A 23034-nucleotide genomic window follows, 5' to 3' on the forward strand; every position below is an offset into this window, starting at 1 on the left:
AGTTGAACTTTGTTTATGGTTTGCTAAACTTTTTCCATGGTGTGCTGACCTTTAACCTCAGCTTTACACAAAATCTCAGGAGTGGACAGGATGTTAACAAATGCTTTGTCCCATATGACAAGAATGACCTCCAGTCCAAACCGAGTTCCTGTTCCTGTCTGACCTGGTTAACAGTCTTTACTGTCGGCGTTGTGATCAGCATTCATGGTCTTCTGGGGTCCCATCAGAACCCCCTTTCTTTTTACCTTCCTCCTTTCAGTTTAGGCTTTCTCTAAGTGGCATAAACTACATATTTAAACTCTTGAACAGGCCAGCTCCAAAGGCTTCTAAAGCACATGGTCAGGCGTACTCACAGCAGTGACCCTAGCTCTGGGTACCAAGCTTCTGTTACTTAGTTTTCTGTTGCTGTGACAAAGTATCTGAAGGAAAAAAATCAAAAACAAAAAAAAACAAACAAACAAAACAACAACAACAAAAAAAATAGACTTAAAGCAAAATTGAAAAAGAAAAACCAAAAGCCACAAAAAAATGAGTAAGACATATTTTATGTGTAAGTGATAAACACACTTCTCTTTATTGTTATTAAGGTTTTGCCAAACCTTCAGTTACAGAGTGCTTATTTAATTCCACTATTGGCCATGGTCTGGGCTCTGCAAACTCCCTTCCCCTTCACCTCAAAGGGAGCTCCTCTGTATGTGGCCACACACTCATCATTGGTGTGCAGGTCAGGCTGGATCTGCTCCCAGATCTTCTTCTTAGGGTTCAGCTCCTTGTCAGGCTCTCCTGTTCAGAGAAAAACCAGAAAGTTACATAACTAACACCCAGACTCACTCCCATGTTCTGGCCATAGGCCTCCTGTGAGTTCCGACAGTGCATGATCTTTAGCCTTCATCAGCATCCTTACATCTAACCTTACTCTCACGTCAGCAGTCTGTACTCTTGATTGGTAAAATAAAATTGTTATTATCATTTCCTTAGAAACACTAAATATTTTTGTAGGCAATACAGCTTAATAATTTGTTTCCCAAGTTATCCTCATTCTTATTATTACTGCAGTGCTGGGGACTCAACCCATGGCTTCATAACTGCTTAGCAAGCACACTAGCATTTAAGCTCCATCTCCAGCCCCAAATTACTCAAGAAAGTTGTAAGATATTCATTTCATCATGTAAAGAAAATCTAGGAAAATGGGTGCCCATTTAAACAGGATGAACTTTCACCCCTGGCAGGGTGTATGACATGCATGACATACATCCTGCATGACAAAAAAGAAGCAGTAAGGATGCAAGAGCAGCATTATCTGAACAGTAGGAACGTGCATTGTTACCTGGAATATAACAATCTTGATTCTAATATCACCCATGGAAAAACTGAAGGAGAGAAGATAAAGTCCCTAACCACAGTAGCAGGCAGAGGAGGATATGCCATCAGAGCCCATTTTTACTGGGACAGCTAGCACCTGGCCTCCTATATGCCATGCTGTGGCTTACAAAGAAAACAAATGGCCTTCAGATAAGTGGTTATCACTCCTAATCCCTCTATTTGCAATACCTGACAATGTGTATAATCAACAGAAGACAAATAAGGAATGAAGTGTCTCTGGTCTCAGTTTAAAGATAAGTAACAGACCAAATAATTCTTCTACCTGATAGGGAAGCAAAACTATCCTATTACTGCAAGTAGTTTATTCTCTGTACAAAACACACACACACACACACACACACACACTATTACTGCAAGTAGTTTATTCTCTGTATAACACACACACACACACAGTAAAAAGGAAATTTTTGGCTCTGGTGTCTGTTCTTATTAGCCTTTCAATGACTAAAAATTAAAAAGAAAAAGCAAAAAACCATGCTTATGTAATGTAATACATACCAGAATAGCTCAACGAATGATATATGTATAGTAGAGCATGCTATGAAAGTATAACTGAGAAGCTGACTAGAGTCAAAGAAAGGAATCTTTCTTATTTCAGACCATTTGACAGTAAGGAGACTAATAGAAGAGGAGAGCCATCAACAAAATGCAATCCCACTTCCCTTTAGATCTGCAAGGCTAGGACTTTTTTGTTTCTAAGTCAATCTAAAAGGTTAATCTTGTAAGAAGTGGGCAGCTCAAAATCTTGGAAACTACAGCAAAGAGATTATTTAGCAAGGCGTATGTATGCAGTGAATTTCACATCCTCCACCAAGACACTGTCAAACTGATAATGTGTTCAGAAAGCAAACTGATCCAGATTCACACCAACTTTAAGGTGAAGCAACAAAGGCTCATGTAGAAGTTACAGCAGGCCATCTAGGAGGTCCAGCTAAGATGAAGTGCTGTAGGTGGTTATATCAACAAACACATCTTCAGTGTAGAGGAAATATTACATTAGACGACCCTATTTACTGCATTCCTAGTTAAAGTCAACACCATCATCAGAGCTTCAAAGGCAGGCTGACTACTGAAGACTATTGCAACTAGTGATTTGCTCTGTGCTGAATCGGGCCAGGCTGAGGCAGCAAGAAGAAGTATGGGGAAGCTCCTGATGGTGTTGCAGGAGAGCAGATCTCTTCCCAAGTATTAGTGTTACAGCTCTTATGAAGAAGCTCTCAGACAGAATTAATTCTTGCACACCTTTTTTCCTTCTGGATAAAATTTTTATATATAGTTTTGGGATGGGTCAGGGTCTGGCAGTAGGTACTTCCTATTGGCTTGGTCTGAGAGCTTGGGGATACCTTATCTACATTTGGGAGGGTCTGAGCCGCTGTGACAGTCGATACAATGACTGATGGCCCCAGACCTCTCTGTGGGGGCTATAGCTATGTGAAAGGAGCCAGGGGGCTCAGGAGTGTGGCCAAACTCTTATTGTCCCTGAGGGTCACAGGGTTTAAAGCCTGTGCTCAACCAGGTACCCAGCTGCCTCTCACAGCCCACCGCCCTACAAACTATGATGGAAATACCCAGAATCCTTTCCACCTGTACTCTAAATGGAATGCCTATGGCAGCAAATCTGTTCACAGTTAAGGCTTACAGATACATTAGGCTCACTGTTGATACTAAAGCTCAGTAAAACAATTTCTTTCAAAATACTCCTTCTGGGCACCAAAAGGCTGTAGTGGAGACTTATGATTTCTTTATACCTACCATAGCGCCCATTCTGCAGCCCATGAATTATGGAGTTACTTTTGAGTTTCAAGTTTTATTATTTAAAAAATAAATTCTGTTAGGTCACAGCTGTCCCAAGCAGTGATTGCCTTGATGGGTGTAGGCAAAGCTGAAAATCATCTAAGTTCACCATTCTAGATGCCATTAGGAACACTTATGCACTGGAGCGAGCAACACAAACATTCAGAAAAAGGCTGTTGTAACTCTAGTTCTGGGGAGTCCTCTTCTGGCCTCTGTGGCCAATGGCAGGAACATGGTGCACACATATGCATACAGTCACATACACACATGCAAAATAAGTAAATCTTTTTTTAAAAGATAGGGACATATATTCTTCCTTGGGACATGTAAGCAAAGAAGTCTACTAGGTATTTGGGCACATAACTGATGAAATGACCAAGGCTTTGTGAAGGAAAGGCAAATGGTTTAAAGAACAAGCTCTGAGGTTCTCAGTGAGGACTCACAACAGATCAGCCACCAAAGAAGATGCAAAGGTGCCACCAGCAGAGAAAGAAGACCAACAGAGTATGGTGCCAGGATCCAAGTGAGTTAAAGAGCCTGAAAACCAGCCATGGTATTCCACCAAGTAATGGGGATCTCCTTAACCACAGCAGAGAAGGAACCCTGAATCAAATGGATTTTAGAAGAGAAATTGAACATAGTTAAGGTTGACTTAAAAAATGAATTCAATGCTAAATCTATACTTTCTGATTATTAATTTTTATTATTGCTAAGGCAATTATGAATGGATTTAAGCGTGACCTTGGAGTTTAAAAGTCTAAATGTAAATTTCTCTTTACTATTAGACCATGAATAGTGCAGTGTCAGAAAAACAAAAACTCAAACAATCTAAAACAAAACCTATCATCACCCTTGTCTCTTGGCTTACAGACTTGCCTTAAAATTATTTCTACTTTGAGCTTTATGGACCAGTCAGTATATTTAAATACTAAAACTTATAGCTGCCCTCAATATTTTAAAAAATGTTAGGTGGACTGACTTTTAGGTCTTACTATATACATATTATGCGACATCTTCTAAGTCCTATGGAAGTTTCTGGCTTTGTAGTAGGAAAAAATAGGTAATTAGGAAACTTTTTAAAAGGCAAAATAACAAAATTCAAAGATCTTAGTCACCAGTGTGATGTCTCCAGCATGTCTTCACACACTGAACACGTCAAGTGCATGGTGGACTTCCAGGGGATACCTTCTGCTTTACAGTGTAACCACGGATAGCCATGGCATCTTAAGGAAAACCCCAAACAAGACAAAACACTCCTGCGTGTGGTTTAAATTGTTGTTACTTCTGAGATTTATGGCTACAGAAGCAGTAGTTGGTATGGAAGCATATATAAGATGAGTACTCAGATCAAATCTGATCAGTTATTTGTGTTCCATGTGGTTAGTCATATTCTAAGTGATAAAACTATTTAAGTAACCTCATATATTAAAGTTTAGGTTTTTCTTTATAAATATTAACTTTTCTAGGACATTAAATGCTTCATGAACAAGAAAGAATAGAATTAAGAAGAAATAGCAGACTGAGGATCATGAAGCATGTACATGAAGACAGACAAATGAATACAGAGAATTTAAGAACACGGTGAAAGCAAGACATCCATGCTGGGCTGTCAGCACTCAGCATTAATCAATGCTAGTCAGTGGGAAATTCAAGGGATGTTGCCTTTCTCACCCAGTAACAGGCAGATTAATAAAAATGGATTCAAAACCTAGATTTATTCACCTGTTAACACGGAGATAAGGAAGTGAAAGAAAGAAGGAAGAAAGGAAGAGAGGAAGGAAAGAAGGAAGGAAGGAAGGAAGGAAGGAAGGAAGGAAGGAAGGAAGGACCTACAAACAAACAAACAAACAAACAAACAAACCCCAATCACTATGTCTACCGCCTAGGCAGGCCTCAAACTCAGTCTGCCTTTCAAGCCCTGGGATTACATTTTACACCACATCCCACCCAGTTTAATTCTTAGGAGTTCAAATAATAAATAAGGCTAATGTTAATGTGGAAAGGTCAATTGGGATTATTTATGTTTTTCTAAACAGATTCTAAATGTTAAAAAGAAAAAAATTACTTTGTTGTTTTATTCAAACTTATTGAATTCCTAAATGATTTCATGTCAGATAAATATATAGTGTTTACTCCAAAGTAGGAGGTTTTAGGAAATGCTCCAGTAGTATGGGACTGAAGGGGGTGGCAATTATGCTCTCAGAATTTAAGCCAATGAAGTTTCCTGAGTCATTCAGAATGGGACTTTCTCAAAAACAACAAAAAAAAAAGTCTGAAACATAGGTTATAATGATTTCTCATCTACTGAGTTGCAGACATATCCATACATGGGAGTGCAGGACGCCCTGAGTAAATGCGGTCTGGGTGAGTGCGTGCTGCTGACGCGGGTGTAACCGTTTCAAAGACCCCAATGCCGCAGTTCCATGGAGTGCCAAAGCCTTCCCCAGAAGCTCTGAGGATATACAAAACCTTCTGGGGCTGAGGGCGGGATGTTTCCCAAGTAGAGATATTGATAGTGTGTGCAGAAGTGTCCCTTGTAGCTTTCTCCTCTAGGATGACTGTGGCTATGGTGTGAAGCCTGGTCCCCTACACATGGCTCCTACTGAGATGAAATTAGCTAACCTGACTCCTGTTTTTATAAACATTTTCTACATCTGGCAGGCATTCTTTTTTTCTGCTTCAAAGCCCTATTTTTTAAGTTAGACATGGTGACTCATGCCTGAAATCCCAACACTAGGGAGGAGAAAGAGGAGGATGGCCTGGCTGATAGATGAGATATTATCTCCAAATGTAATAAAACAAGACAAGAAACCCTCCTTATTTCTCCTGCATTATGATACTTCAGCTGTCTCAGGATTATGTATACTCAAGAGGAAACTGTATAAATGAAACGTTACTTTCCATCACTGGCCTCTGTGTTATCATCTACAGCTTAAGTGATTTTACAGCACATTAACTTGATCCATATCTGTGTCAGTGTTCTGTAGGTATGAATATGATCATTTTACATGAGGCAGAACCTCTGCAGTATTTCATGTAACATTTGATTGTATGTTCACTGTGCTATCTTAAGCCACTTCCATGAAAGGCCTTGGGATACACACACAGGACTGGTTTTAACCTCTAAGCTTTATAAACATCACTTTAAAAGCTGATTCTCAAACCATTTAAATAATTTTTAGTACTTACCAGGGAAAGCATCAAAAGTAATTCTGTCTCCAGGAACAGACCCATTGGGAGGGGCCAGGATTTCCACTTTCTCTGGTGAACTGGCACACATCACCATTGCTTGAGACAGTACCCCCCGCATTTTTGCAGGCTTCAGATTACAAAGTAAAACCACCATCCGATTTTGCATCTGTGCAAAACAAAAGCGATGACTAAAGATGTGCAGAGATTTAGAATAATCACATCTAGAATACTCTAGGCACACTTGGTCTCTACTTATCAAATGCACTGCCTTTGTGGCTATACCTGTCTCTGTGTATCTAAAATATTTTTTGTTATGCAGTCTTGTATAAAAATGAAGACTAATATTTTACATAAACATAAAAGACAATCTCTCAGATTGACAAGGCATGAGCACAACAGTAGAAATCTTTTTCTCAAACGTATATGGGTATTTTGGTTTTTTAAAAATGTATATGGATGTTTGCCTGCAAGCACATCTGTACAGCACCTATGAACCTGGTGTCTGCGAAGGTCAAACTGGAGTTATAGTAATGTATCTCTATGAGGGCACAGGGAACTGAACCAGGGTCCTCTGAAGAGCAGCCAGTGTGTTTATTGAAAGAATGAATAACTAAGTGAATCAGCTGGATGTCAAGTTTCAACTACAACCAATCAGAAATGTATAAAGTTGACCCTCTGTTTCATTAAAAACTAGCCAAAACATATTGAATTTAGGAGTTGTCATATACTACAATTACAATAAGCATGTAAATTATTTAGGTTAGTGTTTGAACTAAAATAAGTGAACCCATTTACATAACTTTTTTGCCTCTATACATCTGGCCATTTCTAATACTATGTAAGATTTTTCTCCTTTTCTTTTTGCAGTTCTGAAGACTGACCTAGACTCTGTACAGACTTTGCTGGTGCTCTCCCTCCCAGCAACATCTCCAGTCCATTCTTTCTTACAAAGAAACTAGCAGTTTAATTCAAGCATTGTACATATCACTGTTAACATTTGGGGATACAAGTGTTAAAAAGAAACTCCTTATCTTCCAGAGTTGAAATGTCTTAACCTTTTTCCCAACTAACAAATAAATTATGCCAATCCTCTCCAGGCTTAATCAAAACAACACAAGATTACAGCTTCAGGGAAAAATAAAAGATGGCTCTCTAAACAAATTAGATGCAAATATATTTCTAGGTTCTACAATTAAAACATGACTTGAATACCCTTCGTAAATAATACCTCCCCTTCAAGGACTTGAAAATATCACTTTGTAACAATTTATAAAAATCAAATCTATATGAGAATAGTATGTGGAATAAAGAAATGCAGTCTTTTCAGGATCTAACAGTAGCTGCTCATTTTCTTTAGGAACACATAACAGATGGCACTTTCATAGGCCTTACAGAATGCTTACGAGTCCTGTCTTGAATTCATGGTTTAGACTGATGTTTATATAAACAGCCTTGCTCCATGGCTATGGAAATCTCTAAGTTCTAAAGCAGAAGAAACCCTATGCACAACTTTCCCATGAGTCAGCTCAAGATTAGCTGGTTTATTCCTAGGACTCTTTAAGAATCTAACTTTTAAAGATACAGAAATAGTTCCGATGTCAAAGGAGAGAATCTAAGCCTGGCTGTTGTGCTGTATGCCTTTACTCCCAGCAATTGAGAGACTGAGGTAACTCTTGGGTTCAAGGCCAGCCAGGTCTAGAGAGTTCCAGGACGTGAATGGGTACACGGAGAAACTCTGGCTTGAAAAAGAAAATACAAAGACTAACTTCATAAAGACTTATATGGGAAAGCTTGGTGTAGTGAGGCACACTGCACTCCCAGCGCTCAGGAGGTGGAGGCAGGAGATCTTTTTGAGGGTAAGGACAGCCAAAATTACATAAAGAAACCCTGTCTTAAAAATAGAAAAAATATGGGAGGGGGGTGCACATACATGTGTGTTTCAGTTTTTAATCACTTTTAAAGAATGTTTTAATCACTTTTTAAGAACAGAAATCTTCATTGATCAATCATGCACTCACCCTCCAAGAAAGCAGCAAAAACAATCCTACCAAAGCACAGACTCATAACTTCTTTGGTCAAAACATCAACAATGGCCCTCACTTGCTTGTATCTCAACTCTTTAAAATGGTCTCTAATCCCTGTCATCTAGCACCTCCATCTTTTTTTCTCACAACTTTTACTCTTGTTTCACTGGCATCACTGCCCCAGATGCCTGACAGGACACGTGACTTGATTACTTCACTTCCTAACATCTTACTCAAATGTCACTCTCTCCACAAAGTACTTTTATCTGACATTTTCTATAAAGTGACAGCATCATGTCAATGTAATTTAGCATACAGTCTTTCCTAATTTCTTCCTGGTATTTATCTCTATTTAATGCTATCAATTCACTTACATGTTAATATTTTGATACCTTTATTTAAAAAATTCACTTTAAAAAGCAGATTTCTTATGAATAGGTTCCCTCCACCACACACACACACTTCCAAAGGAACCTATTTTTCTCTCTACTGACCTATTTTAATTTGCTTCCCTGTCTTTTGCATGAAACAATAATTGGTTCATACTAGGTGCCCAATATATATATACTTGTATCTAGAAATATGAATGAGTGGTATGGATCTATCCAAGATAACAGATCGAAGCAGCAGAAGAGTGACTATAAAGAGAGAGGTAGAGCCATCTTGATGCTGAGTCTGTAGCCTTTGCAAGGGCCCTGAACCACCCGCAGGAGCAAACGCCATCAGCAGATGATCAAATCACTATGGATGACATTTAGAAAAAGCAAACTGAATGCTACGCAGATTCTTCCCACTGCTATTATAGATTTAAAGTGAACCTTTAATTTTTCAAGAATGTGGTATTCAAAAATGAAGGAAGAGAAACACGGACCACATTGTTGAGATGAGGACTTTAAAGCTGCCGAGCACCAGGCAGAACCGCAGTAAGGAAGCACTGCTCTGAAAGGCGGCATCACAGGGTATGAACCCGATCTTAAAATGGTTGCACCGTTCACAGAGCAGACTGTAATTCCTTTACGTATTCTAAAGGCCCAGCTCTGTTTTTACTGAATAATAATTAACATCTAACCACAGAATAATAGAAATTGTAGCTATGCTTTCTCAAAAGCACATGCTGAGTGCCAAAATTACAAAAGCAGAGGAACTGTTGGAATTTTAAAATAGGACTTTCTCCTTACAATTAAATTTCTTTCATGAAAGTCAAAACTCAGTGTTTCCTGGCTCAGATAATTAGGCACTAAAATTTTAAAGGAATGTGCATGTGAAGCTGGACGTGAAGATTACGTCCTTGAACCACCTCATGTTAAGGTAGTGCTAAAATTAGTAGTACAGAACAGCCCAGATCAGAGATAGAGCCTCACATTACCAGCAGCGTAAAAGAAAGAATGCTCTAGGCAGACATAATAATGTCCTTCTTGTTTTCCTAGGACACAACACAAAGAACTAATCACTATCCGCGTAACCAGCCAATGCTACAAGCTTGTTTTGTAGTGACCGATCCCAGCCATAGCTGACCCCCTCCACCTCACCTACACCAAAACTGAAGCTGTAGACCGAGTACTTGCTACACGGAATAAATACACACAAAGAATTGTTGTCAGTTCTGCTTCGAGAAAACAGTGAAGAGTGGAAAACAACCACAATTTCTAAACAATTAAAATATTTATATTTTCACGGGAAATTTCACATAATTAAACACTATAAAAGATATTTTAAACATTCTGGCACTGCCCTTCTATGTACATGCAGAAGTAAACAAGAGACTATCTTAAAAAGGTGGAAGGCAAGGGCTCTTCAAGATTGACCTGTGACCTCCACGCTCATTCTTAGAATATACACCACTGCATTCACATACATTAACACATGAACACAAACATAAAAATTTCTGTCCTACTGCGTTCACTTTATATTACAGGCCTTCAAACTCTGTGGTGGGTTTATATACCTCATTTTGAAATTCATCTTAATTCTTTATTTTTTATGAATCCACCCGGATTTTCTCCAAGAGTAGTAAGTGAGCCATCACTCTCGCTCCCAACTAATCATTCAGAAATTCACGTAACATTTAAAGCAACACAAGAGCAGATCCCTTGAAGTGGCACCTATAAGCAGCAGGCTCTTCAGTGGGACAATACCTGTTCTAGAGGAACGTGATTCACCAGCCCGCTGACGACCGTTCGTGGGGCTGCTTCTCCCACATCGACTTCTTCCACATACAGTGAATCTGCATCGGGGTGTTTCTTGGCAGTAACGATGCAACCAATTCGAAGATCCAGGCGAGACACATCTATAGGCTTAGAGTCAGCACCTGCTGCTGCCGACTGCTGCTTCTTCTCTTTTTTCTCTCCTAGGGATTAAGAATATGCAAGCATTACAAATAAAACAAACAAAAAACACTGGAAGCATCTGCTACCAGTGCTAATGAGCTCAGGAAAAACAAACAAACAAACAAACAAACAAACAAACAAAAAAAAACCCAACACTCAAGTCCTAAAAGCATTACACAGCTTTAGCTATTTCTCTAAAAACTGTATCTCAAAAAAGTAACATATTGTTTTGATTATTTATTTTCTTATATTAGCATCACTGTTAATCTCTTATGATATCAAATTCCTCAGTTCACCTGTGGGTAAGGGGCACAAAGGTATAGCGAATATGTGTTAACATTAGATACACAAGGAAATACAGAGGCATTACAACTACTCCAGTGCGGTAGAGGAAGGGGAGCCTGTGAGGATGCCAACCCTTACACAGGGCAGCTTATGAAAGAGACAGAGCTGGTTAAATATGGGCAGCATTTAATCTCACACTCTCCATTATAGACTAGCAAAGATTTTTATAATAAAATAAACAGATACATACTTGAAAAATATCAAAATCATTTTGTCCTTGTTATAAATTATACAATTCACTATCCTGCATTATAAATAATAACAATATATTTATATCCATATTTTTATTTTAATGCTCAATAGCCATATTTAGATTTTGGCTACCTTGCTGAACAATGTATATGTATAGTGTTATCACCACCTCACAGAATGTTTCACTGGACAGAAGTGTTCTGAACACAGTACAGTTAAGTTTTGTGTTCTTGTCCTCTAATAGTGACTAGGTTGACTAGTCAAAACGTCAGGCTAACAGTTGGAGACAGAATAGAGATCAGACAAAATGTTTAAGATCAAACCACGGGATTATTTTGTATTCCAATGCTGACTGGCTTTCACTCGTTCTGTGTACTTCTAACAAAGTCTGATGATATTTATTTACAAAGGACTGACAGGAACCAGGTGCTAAAATGAGTTACATCCATTCCTAAAGCCCATAGACATTTGGCATTTATCAAAATATTGTAAATGACTCTAAGTATAAATGGGAGGCATATTTAAGATGAAATTATAAAAACAGATTTAAAAGAGAATCTCTTGATTGAAGTCCTATGTTTACTTGAAAAGCTACTTCAATAGCACGTAATGGTGAAACAAAGAACCTTAAGCACTTGAACAAATGTGGCCTCTCAGGAATCAACAGTACACTTGAAGCCTAGACGTAGTTGGTAACAAGAATTTCAGAATTCATTGGTTACCTAGCCATGAAGACTGAAGGAAAGGGACAGGTCAGCCGACTGCAGTGTTTCAGTGGCTGCCTAAGCAGACGTGAGACCTTTTGCCCTGTTGTTTTTGACCAGTTCCTTAACATCACCATGCCTCACTTCAAAAGTTCTGCTTTGATTGGATGTCACTGTCCTATTTCCTAAGTGACTGTAAGCCAGTCTTACCCTGTGACTTCTTTGGACTAAAACTGCAGACACACAGCCAGGTTTACTCCTTCTCACCTTCTGTTGCTTTTACTTATGCTGATCTCTGTGCATAACATAACTCACTTCACCCTCTCGGTGGCATCAACACCCACATATTCTTCAGGATTCAATCCCAATGACAGTATTCTTAACTTTATCTCAGCTTTTAAATGTTTGCACTTTCTGATACCACTATTCATCATAAAAGTATTAATATTATCAGGTAAAACAGTCAAAAGTCAATAAGATCAATGGTGAAAAGTACCTTTCTTTTCAGTCTTCTCTTTTACTTTCTTTTCTTCTCCTCCCCCTCCTTTGATCTGTTCTTTTGTACCAGAAGAGGTGGTGGTTGTTACTGATGGAGACGGTATTACACTTTCAGAAACAGTACAATTAGTCTCTAGTGAAGTACTGGATGGAACAGGTACTTGCTTCACTGAATCACAGAAAATGAACAGTGTCACCCATATTAAACTCAAAAAGTGGAACAGTATATTTATACATGACAAATGTGAACACTTCTTTAATATATGTGATTATCAAGTACCCATTATCTGAGGCTATAAATATCTACCAAAAATTAAGTCTATTTTAACAAACACTAAGGTCACAAGATTTTACTTTTACTAAGGTCACAAGTTTCAACATTGTTAAAACTTTATCTTTTTAATTCTGCAGCTGCATTCCAATTCTACTAGTCTTAGAAAACACTCATCAGTCCCAAATTTTCCACTGACAGGGAATATATAGCTCAGAGCTATAAGTATACATCACTAATTTTCCAATTATTTATTTAGCTAAGGGGAGAATTCATACAATATTCAAAATATGTTGACAGGATATCAAAAGAAGCCAGTAATTGAGAAGGGCTTCACCGGGCTGGTGAGATGGCTTAGTGGTTAAAGTGGTGTTAAGATTCCCAGAACCCACATAAATGCCAAAAGCTGTGTGCAGACTGCTTGTAATTCCAGACTAGGTAGGCAGAGACAGGAGATCAGCAGGCGAGCTGCTTAGTGAGACCAGCCACATGGGCAAGCTCTTATCTGATGAGAGATCCCGCCCCAAAGAATAAGTAGAAAAGCAATCATAGATAACCTCAGGCCTCCACACCCATGTGAAACCATGTGCCACACATGCAAATATGGATACAACCAGCCCTCCCAACTCCATCACAAACAGGAAAATAGAGAGGAAGTTTTTTAAACAGATCAAAAATATTTAACTTTATTTATGATTTATAGTCCAACTGATAATTATTTGATGTCTTGAGTAACAAAAGTTCTTTGATTTTTTTTTAAACAAGTAACTTTGTATCTCTAAGTTTCATTGTCTTAGAGTATAAAATAAAGATAGCTAAAGACAATGTTTTCTTATACTCTTTGAGACAGGGTATAATTGAAGCCCAGATTGGGTTGGAAATTATCAGTAGCCCAGGACTGCCTCAAATCTACACTAATCATATTGCATTAGCCTCTGGATCCTGGGCCACATGTGTGAGCACACCTGGTGACGAGTCTTTCAAGTAGATACACAGGTGATCCTGAAAGAGTTTAGTGACTGTAAACCAGTTACTATGGCTATTTTTTCAGTGAGGATTCAAGAGCACAGCAGTGCTGGTCAAGTTCGAGAACACAGCCCAGAAACGAACAGTGCAGGCTTTCGGCACCAGCTCATCCCCTTTCCATGATCTCAGGTGACAGACGCCAGCTGCCCGTCCTAAGTCTCCATTATTTTTTTCCCTGTACATTAGGGGGAATGCACAGCAGGAGTGACTTGAGGATAACGAGATAAATGGGAAAACTTACATAATAAGATAACCACTGTAAAGTAAGCGAGCACCCTACTCTTCTATACTCACCTCCATTATGAATTTCTGCCTGAATCAGCTCTTGTTTTAGTTCTTCTATTTCTTTTTTCAGCTTAGCATTTTCAACTCGAAGTTTCTTTTCTTCTCTCAAAGTTGCCTGCAAAACTAGAATCAAGACAATTCAGTTAGAAAGTGTTTTTCAGGGCTGGAGAGATGGCTCAGTGGTTAAGAGCACTGACTGGTCTTCCAGAGGTCCTGAGTTCAAGTCCCAGCAACCACATGGTGGCTCACAACCATCTGTAACGGAATCTGATGCCCTCTTCTGGTGTGTCTGAAGATAGCAACCATGTACTCATATACGCAGTGTACTCATATACATAAAATAAATAAATCTTAAAAAAAAAAAAAAAAAGAAAGTGTTTTTCAAATGTCCTGTTTAAATTTTACATGAAGAAAGCATAGAAAGTACTGCTATAGCTGAGATAATGACAAAAACCAATATTTGGCCAGTTGCTTCATAACAATTTACTATTTATGAATATTATTAAAAAATCTATTGGTAGTTATTGGGACATTGGGTATACAACTCCCACTGAACCTAATCTCTGAAGATGTAAATATATAGTGATATATAGATGAAAATCAAGGAAATCAATCTATATATTTAGTGAACACATTCTCCCCACTATGTATATATTTGATCCACAAGCAGTTAATTTGATAAAAATCTATAAAATAGAAAGTGGGATCGAAAGTTATCCGTGTGTGTGTGTGTGTGTGTGTGTGTGTGTGTGTGTGTGTGTGCGCACGCACGCGCGCACGCACCGTATATGTGCATATAGAGCCCAGAGGTCCAAGGCGGGTATCTTCCGCAGTTATTCTTATTTTTCAAACAGGGTCTTTCACTGGAGCCTGTAGATTCAGCTAGACTGACTGGCTTAGCAGGCCCCAGGATACTTCTGTCACTCCAGCAATAAGATACTAAGGTCCTGTACCTAGCTCTGTGATGTGGGTGTTAGTGACAGAACTCAAATCCTCATGCTTGAATGGCAATGTAGCAACTGTGCCATCTCCCCAGTCCCCAGAAATATCATTTCCTTATCTTCTATAAGGACCTAATAAACAATATGGCATATGGTAATGATTCTTTGCAGAGGAGGAACTATCCCCTAGAAGGGATTATTCTGGGTAGTCACAATAAAGTTATTTCTGGAATTTATTAGGCAGGAGCCAAGGATTCCATATGCTCAGCAGGATTTTCTAGTATGCAATTGTATATATCTGAGTGTAAAACATATAGTTATTTTCACTGGAACCCTAGCTATTACATATACAAATGCAATGCATTTTAAAGCGTTTTTATCACATCTGAAATTTTTAAAATTCAAGTACCACAGAATGCTGATTGTGTTCTCTTTCATTCACAGCTCAGTCATTCACCTTTTCTTCTTCAGTGCCAGGATCAATCTCAAGGCCCCAAACAGACTATGTGAGACTACCACCAAGTTGCACCCTACTCAGATTCCTTATTCTTTTAGTAAATGTACAATTTTGATTATAGTATCAACAATGGCTATTGAGGAATAAGTAAATTGATGAGATCAAATCCTTAAGAAATTTAGTAGACACTTTGTATACACTGCAGCAATTTCTCAAAAACCTCAAAGAACAAAGAATATGAAAATTATACATCTTAACCCTTAAAACTTCAGAGTAACTATTATTTGATTTCATTACATTTCCCTAATTTAAGTTATTAACCTCTAATAATATAGGAACTATTCTTAAATAATAGACTCTTCTCTTATCAGTCCTAAAACATTATTATTATTTCCTCTAATTATATATTTACTGCTCTGGTTAGTTTTTTCTCAACTTTACACAAGAGTCTTTCAGAAAGAATGAATTCCAATTGAGAAAAGCCTTACCAGACTAATGACTGAATGTGGGAGAGCCTAACACAGCACTGTGGGTGATGGCTCCCCAGGGCAGCTATTCCTAGTTGTATAAGAAAGCACCTGAGCAAGCCAGTAACCAGCGTTCCTCCAGGTTCCTGCTTTGACTTCCTATCATATAGACTGTATGCTCTAAGTTGACATAAACCCTTTTCTCTTCAAGTTACTTTTGGTGTTTTATCATAAGAGTATAAACAGGACATTTACTATAAATCAATTCTAATTTACCATAATCCTAGAATTCTTTTATACTCAAAATTAAGGGAATCGAAAAGTCATAATTCAAATGATCAACTTATAATTTATACAGTAAACATTTTCCTGTCAGTATTTCCTTAGAATGTTTAAACATCCTTACTTGCTTTCTCCTTGAGAAGAGCAACCTGCTGCTTAAGATATTCAATGATCTGATCCGCCTCTGCTCCCTTCTGCTCCAGCCTCTTCAGAACAGCATCATTAGTTGCCATCTTTCCCCAGAATCGGCAGAAAATCCTAAATAAAAGAGGAAAGTAATGAACATACTATGAAAGTGGAAAGAAAACGTGTATTTTACAGGATGCTGAGAGAGCAACCTGAGGAAAAAACATTTTCTCCTATAATTGAAAAATACCTTAAATGCTTTTTTTAGAGAACAGAGAAGCAAGCAGGAGCTGAGGAGATGGTTCAGTGGTTAAAGTGCTTGTCACATAACTCATGTATATGCCTGGTAGGTATGGCTGTCATCTTGAAAGGAGACAGGAGATACCCTTAGAAAGCAGGCCAGCACTAGCCTTACCTGATAGCAAGCACCCACATGCACACACATGCACATATACACAAAAAAAGAAACATAAAGAAAAGCAAGATGGGCAGAAGTGTTAAAACAAATTCCTGTATCTCTTTGGAAGAGGAAATCTACTTTGTTCTTAAGTGCAGAAAATAAATACTATTTAACCAGATTTAAGGCTGAGAAACCTTAAAGCCTTAGTGGATTTTATAAGGAGGAGAGGGAAGGGCAGGATGCTAGTTGGACTTTGAAATGTGTAACAGGTACTTGTTGATATTGAGGCAGCCCAGAGGCCAGCATGCACTTGATATGCTGATAAACTCCACAGAGAGCCATATGTCCCTTCTGCCAGAGTGCAGAAATGACTCCTTTTGGTGGAATGGGACCCTGTCACTAGTTCCTGAGGAAATCTGGCTTTTATCTAATGCAGAAATCCTTCTCCAGTCCAGCTGGAGCTCATTTCTAGATATGGACTACCTGAGACCTAACAATAAATAGCCTTTGTAATAATTTTTAGAATTTTTATAATAAATCTAAAGGAAAAGTATTGTTAATGTATAATAAAATGCACATAAGTAAACATTAGAGATTAACTCATTGAGTTAAACTGGCTGCTGCAAAGATAAACACATTTAAAACCAAGATTAGAAATTATTAACAATATAAAATATTCTTATTTACCTGATTTACTACCAATTTATAGCTAAAAGTAAAACAAATATGGTAACTAAGACAAAGGTATTGCAGAAATACCAATTTTTCAAGGAATAAAACCACTCACTGCAAAACTTCATAATAAAGAAAAGTATTCAACAAATAACACAGCTGCTTTATTATTTGAAAAGACTATTTAATACCAACCCTACAATATGAATGTTCAAAAATGTTTACATTTTTCACAAGAACATCAACCTTCAAAATATTCTCAGGTTTACAATATATGATGGGATAACATAAATGCCACAGCTATAAACAGGATTTCAGTCTAGAAAAGCCACAGGAAGCTAACTTCATGTTCTCTACAAATTCTTACTTTAGCCATTAAAAATATAGACACAAAAAGGTACCCATACAATCTTTATCTTCAAGATGCTTAAAACACAGTAGGCTGCTTAGTGGTGTCATTTTGTTGTTGTTGCTCTCTACTTACTATTTTAATGATTTTTGAAACACTTAAAGGCATAAATAAAAATTTAACTTGCATACAGACCATTAAGTATCACTACATTAGTTCAGAACTTTGTGTTTTTAATGAGGAGCTTAATTTATCTGAGTTGTCCTGGCTTTAGGAATACATGGAAGGCACTTTAAAACCTTTGTGTCCTTTACCTACAAACAGAATTTGCCACATGACTGTGGAAAATAAAGACTTGGACTTATTGAGCAAACTCCTGGAGGAAGTATAGCAGACAGAAGGAAAGGGTGTAGAGTAGTTTGAAGTCCCCCGAAGGAGCATGTGGTGCTGTCATGGGTAAGGAGTCCTGAGCTACCACAAGAATGCCTAGTGTTTTCTAGCAATATGCAGCTAAGGGTAGAAGAATACAACTCTTTAGAAAAAAATGGTTACAGTCAACAAACCTTAAGTGAAAAACACTTACCAGGCCGTGTGGGTTGTGTGACCAACTCCTTGTTTCACTGTCTGAATTTCTATTAAGATGCTCTAACCTGCTCGCCTGCCCCTCCACAGGGCCTTTTCTTCACATGTTGCCTGGACACTGTTGCTCAGGGTTTGATATCGACAACTTCTTACAATAACAAATCATCACCACACATCACACACAAGGGTTACCCTTGCCAGCCAAGGTTAATAATAAAATGACATATGCCAACTTGACACTATTAATTTTCATTTGTTGATTGCCAGATTCCTAAAAGTAATTTATGTCCATAATCTTTCATAACCCCTGAGTTTGTCTCATGATGTGTTCACGGTAGAGAGAGAAAATAAGCACTCACTAAGCTTCCAAACAAAAGAGGGAAACACAGAAGACTGCAGGGAAAATAAATATAGTTTAGGGAGATGGTGCTACTTTAATAACACTGAAGGCTTAAACCTTTGCCTGTTAATCTAGTGCTCATCTTACTATTTTATGTTAGTCACTCCATAATGGTTTTACTGTAGTACAAAGTGCAGGCTTAATTTTAAAATATTCAGTCTCCTTGGGACTGGAGAACCCAAGTTTAATTCCAAGCATCTATATGGATACTCACAACCACCTGTAGCCTCAGTTCCAGGCTGAAGCCCTCTTCTGGCCTCTACAGGCTTCAGGCATGCACATAACAGTGCACACACACAAATGCAGGCACGCGCACGCACACACACACATTAAAATAAAAATATCTTTTTAAAAAGTCTCCTTAGTGTGTTCAGAGCTTTCATTATGCTGATATACATTATCATGTGTGTACACTTCTCATACATGATAATAGAAATAACAAAAAATACTTGTAGAATATTTATCACTTGCTGCCTAAGTACATGAAACATTTACGAGTATTTCAACTCCATTATAATAGAAGACAACTGAAATTAAATTATTTTTCCCAGGTAGTATAGTTAGTAAATGAGGATTGAAACTCAAGTCCATCTGATGCTCAAGCTAGCTCTTTTAGCGAGCATGTTGTAATTTCTCCAAACATAATTACCAAGCATTTTCTAATCTAATTACAGTTGGTACCAGAAGCAAACAGCATCCATTAGCATTTACTGGAGCTTGTACTGTCTGGATGGTTTGAGATGTTTATTTCGTTTCTATGGTAACCTGTTAAAAATGAGATTAAAATAGATGTAATACTTCATTTATGTATAGTACCCGCTCATAAAAGAACTTTCTGGAGAGCAAGAAAAAAAAGGGGGGGGGGGGCAGAAAAGGCAACACATAAAATGTATTTCTGTACTTTACTGATGAAAATAAAGACCTTCTTTCTCTACTACTAACAAAAAAATTATGATAAAAACATTGGAAAGGCATGAAATTGTTATATGAGACTTTTGTCTCAATTTGTGATATTTCATGAAACACACAAAGAGCAACTAATTACATGATTAATTACATATAATACCAAATGCATGAATTTAAAGAACACATGAAAGAGTAAAACATAACCCAAGATATGACTTTTAGAGATTCCTATCTTTACTGGATTGCTTCTTTATTTCTATAAAGAAATTTTTTTTATTTATAGCTGAAATCCCTACTTCTTTCAAGTTGCCTGTGATTTCTTTTAACTCCCAACCATTCTGGCACCAGGTTCTAAAAGTTAGAAAACTATTACTTTTTTTCAAAAGTTACTGAAAACCAAATTTTTATGTGCAGTTTTCATTTTACATTCTAGCACAAGAATTCTCTGGATCCCTAATTTCACTACTTCAGAATTACAATTATGTAAAAATGTATTTTTCTTAGAAATAATACTTGTCAGTACTCAATTTCATCAAATCTATGATGCCATCAAGTACAGAATGGCTCCAGAAAATAGTTTACTATTTTAATCTCATTCATACATATAGCATATATAGTTAAAATTCCTCTACACACTGATTGTATATTCATTTGCTCCAATGCTCTTGATCCATTACATATTTTGAATGCTATTCTTGGTTGTTAATTTGGCCATATCTGGAATTAACAAAAAGCCCAAGTGGCTGAGTACACCTATAAAGGATTTTTTTTTTTTTCCTTAATTAAGTCATTTGAAGTGGGAACTTTAAATCTGGATCTTCTGAGATAGAAAGATCCACCTTAACTTGGCCACACCTGCTGGCAGCCTATATAAAGATGGCAGCTCACTCTATTGGCCTGCTGACTCTCACTGGCAAATCCATTCCTTCCCTGGATTAGGACCTATTCCTTTGGAATTCTGGTGCATATTTAAGACCAGCTGAAATGTTCAGTCTCATGAACTGAACAACTCTGAGCTTCTTGGACCTTCCATTAGTAGATAGCCACTGATAGACTAGCTGGACCACAACCTGTAAACCATTTTAATATATTTCATATATTACTTCACTGAAAAACTTTTAAATTTAGACCTAGATTCTTGTTTTATATTACTACTTTGTTTTTCCTGTATTTCTGAATACACAGTAACTTCATGTTGATACTAAGTCACAATCACTAAAAGTATACATAAAATAGAATTTACACTTAATAAGCTAAATATCAAGATGGCACACAACAGAACAACATTAACATTTATGACTTATTCATAACTGACACACTGAAAACTATGTCACCAGCTGGCAGTTCAGGATGGTCTTAAGATGTCAATATTTTAAAAATACACCTCCACTTTCAGATATGTAAATGTGAGAATTAAAAGTAATTATGTTTCCTTTCTTCCCTTCATCTCCAATCTTACCTTCCAAACATTTCCCTCAGTTGCTTCATAATCTAATTGTCAAGTTATTGTACTCTGACAGCAACATGGTACCTTTAGACCACTTTAAATTCCTTCTAGTACTGAACACATGTGTCACAGTCAGACGTTAAGGACAAGTAAATACTGCAATTAAATGTGAGGACAATATACTTCAGAAACACTAAAACTACAGTGTAGCAACTAACATTAATCCCACTGGCAATTTTTTAAACAAAGCCTTGCTAAAACCCATAGAAGACCTGAGACTATTTATGGTGAAAGTTCCTATTTATTCTAGATTTTTATCCACTTGCCAGAGAGCCTTTTTTCTCTTTACTGATGAGAGCACAGGAAGTTCTAGAGAAATTAAATGATGACAATGAAGGGAGAAGGTGGCTATAAGATTGATTACTATGAAAGAATAATCTTTGTTTTTATAATACCATGCCTGTTAATTCAAAACCCTTTCTCCCAGTAGAATGTATACATAAACAAAAAGGCATAGCTAGGCCTCCTGTGATTACTGCACAGCTGAGCTATCTTTGCTTCAGCTTTAAAATAAGTTAACCAATGTCTTCAACCACACCACCTTGTCTACTTGCAATTCAAGAATGCAGGTAAAACCACCAAAAACTAACAGATGGCATCCTAACATTGACATTTAGTCTTCACCATGTAAGACACCATTTTCATTTTATACACTAGGAGGGAGTACATGTATTGGCTGGACCCATCCAATTATCAAATGGCAAAACCACGACTTTAACTTATGTTTGTCCTCCTGAAATTCACACATTTCACTCAAAGGGTTTCCCAAACCCTAATTAATGAAAATAAAACTTGCCATCCATAGTTCCCCTGTGTGTATGTATTGGGGACCCCCAAAACATGACTGGACACTTAGGACCTTTATTGAAGCCACTGTTATGTTTCCTTTGAGGTAAAACAAAAGCCCCCTAACTGATCTCCTTTCTCACTTCTGCCCCCAGTCTACTGAGTAACCCTCTTAAAAAGAAGTCGGGTAACATTACTTGGCCATGGAAAACCTTCTATGGCTCTCACTCCCCATGGATGTCTGCTCTCTCTGATACTGTCTCCATCATGAATTCCTTCTCTCAGTTCTGAGCCCACAGGTATTGGTACGCCCCCTTGATATTTGTATAAGTTTCTGTTGTATAGCCTTAGCAATGGCTTGGCCTTCTGACTGACTGTACTTCTTGAAAGTTTTCTGTATTGTTAATTTCATTTGTGTCACCTCCTTCCTAGAAAGCCATCTTTTCCTTGAGAATCTTCTCTGGCAACATTACAAATAATATACCTTTCCTTACCGCTTAATGCCTTTTCTGTTCAGTACTTATGATCTAAAATATTTAAGTATAAAATATTAAGACTAAAAAGTGTTCAGTGCCGTTGCAGGGAACCCAAGTTCAGGTCCCTGCACTCACACAGAAGCACACAATCACAAGAAGCTCCAGTTCCTGGGATCTGATGCTTTCTAGCCTCCGCGGTTACGTCCAGACAACCACTCTTCCCACTAGTACGCGGAAGGTCGGGTTCTTTTTCCCGGGCGAGAAAGGGAAGAAGAATTATGGATCGCTACCTAGCCATCTTAGTCCCTCTCGTGACACTCACATGAAGCGGTGAACCGCAGCTCTTGAGCAGCCTCAGCCGAGTGTAGAAAGAGCCAGCCTCCCGTAGTCGGCGGCAGGGAGAAAGGACCCAGGAGGGTGTCCTTGATAAATGCCTGAGCGTTTCACAGTTTCACCCCTCATCAGCCGTCCGCTTCCTGCGCGCGTTCTCTTCCTGTACTACACTGCACTATGGTCTTTCATTCCTTTCCTCTCTTCCTCCAGTCTCCCCTCACCTCTTCCTCACTCGATACATTTTGCTGTCTTGTTTAGGAACGGGACAGGCGGCCGGAAGTTGAGGTCTTCCCTCGGCGTTGTGTCTTG

At 38.0% G+C, this 23034-nt stretch overlaps 1 protein-coding gene across 2 annotated transcripts; it reads right to left on the bottom strand.

The window, feature by feature from the left end:
• Window positions 1-542: 542 nt before the first annotated feature.
• Aimp1 (aminoacyl tRNA synthetase complex interacting multifunctional protein 1) lies at window positions 543-23031 on the bottom strand. 2 transcript variants are annotated; one of them, XM_034499347.2, is made up of 7 exons: window positions 22715-23031; window positions 16313-16446; window positions 14051-14164; window positions 12458-12628; window positions 10529-10740; window positions 6367-6535; window positions 543-783 (listed from the first exon to the last, which is right to left on the bottom strand). In XM_034499347.2, coding segments are annotated over exons 1-7 (969 nt in total). In that variant the 5' UTR covers window positions 22717-23031; the 3' UTR covers window positions 543-616. The 2 variants fall into 2 exon arrangements, with proteins under 2 accessions (XP_034355238.1, XP_076789379.1); XM_076933264.1 differs by lacking the exon at window positions 22715-23031.
• Window positions 23032-23034: the final 3 nt, after the last annotated feature.

Source organism: Arvicanthis niloticus, chromosome 4 (genome assembly GCF_011762505.2).
Source record: "Arvicanthis niloticus isolate mArvNil1 chromosome 4, mArvNil1.pat.X, whole genome shotgun sequence".
In the NCBI taxonomy this organism is placed as follows: Eukaryota; Metazoa; Chordata; class Mammalia; order Rodentia; family Muridae; genus Arvicanthis; species Arvicanthis niloticus.

What these genes read in the sequence shown, in the direction of transcription:
- Aimp1 (XM_034499347.2), bottom strand. An exon ending in ATCACGTTCCTCTAGAACAG is followed by an intron (nt 6,536 to 10,528) that starts GTATTGTCCCAC and finishes TGTTTTGCACAG; the next exon opens with ATGCAAAATCGGATGGTGGT. An exon ending in TACTTTTGATGCTTTCCCTG is followed by an intron (nt 784 to 6,366) that starts GTAAGTACTAAA and finishes TTCTCTGAACAG; the next exon opens with GAGAGCCTGACAAGGAGCTG.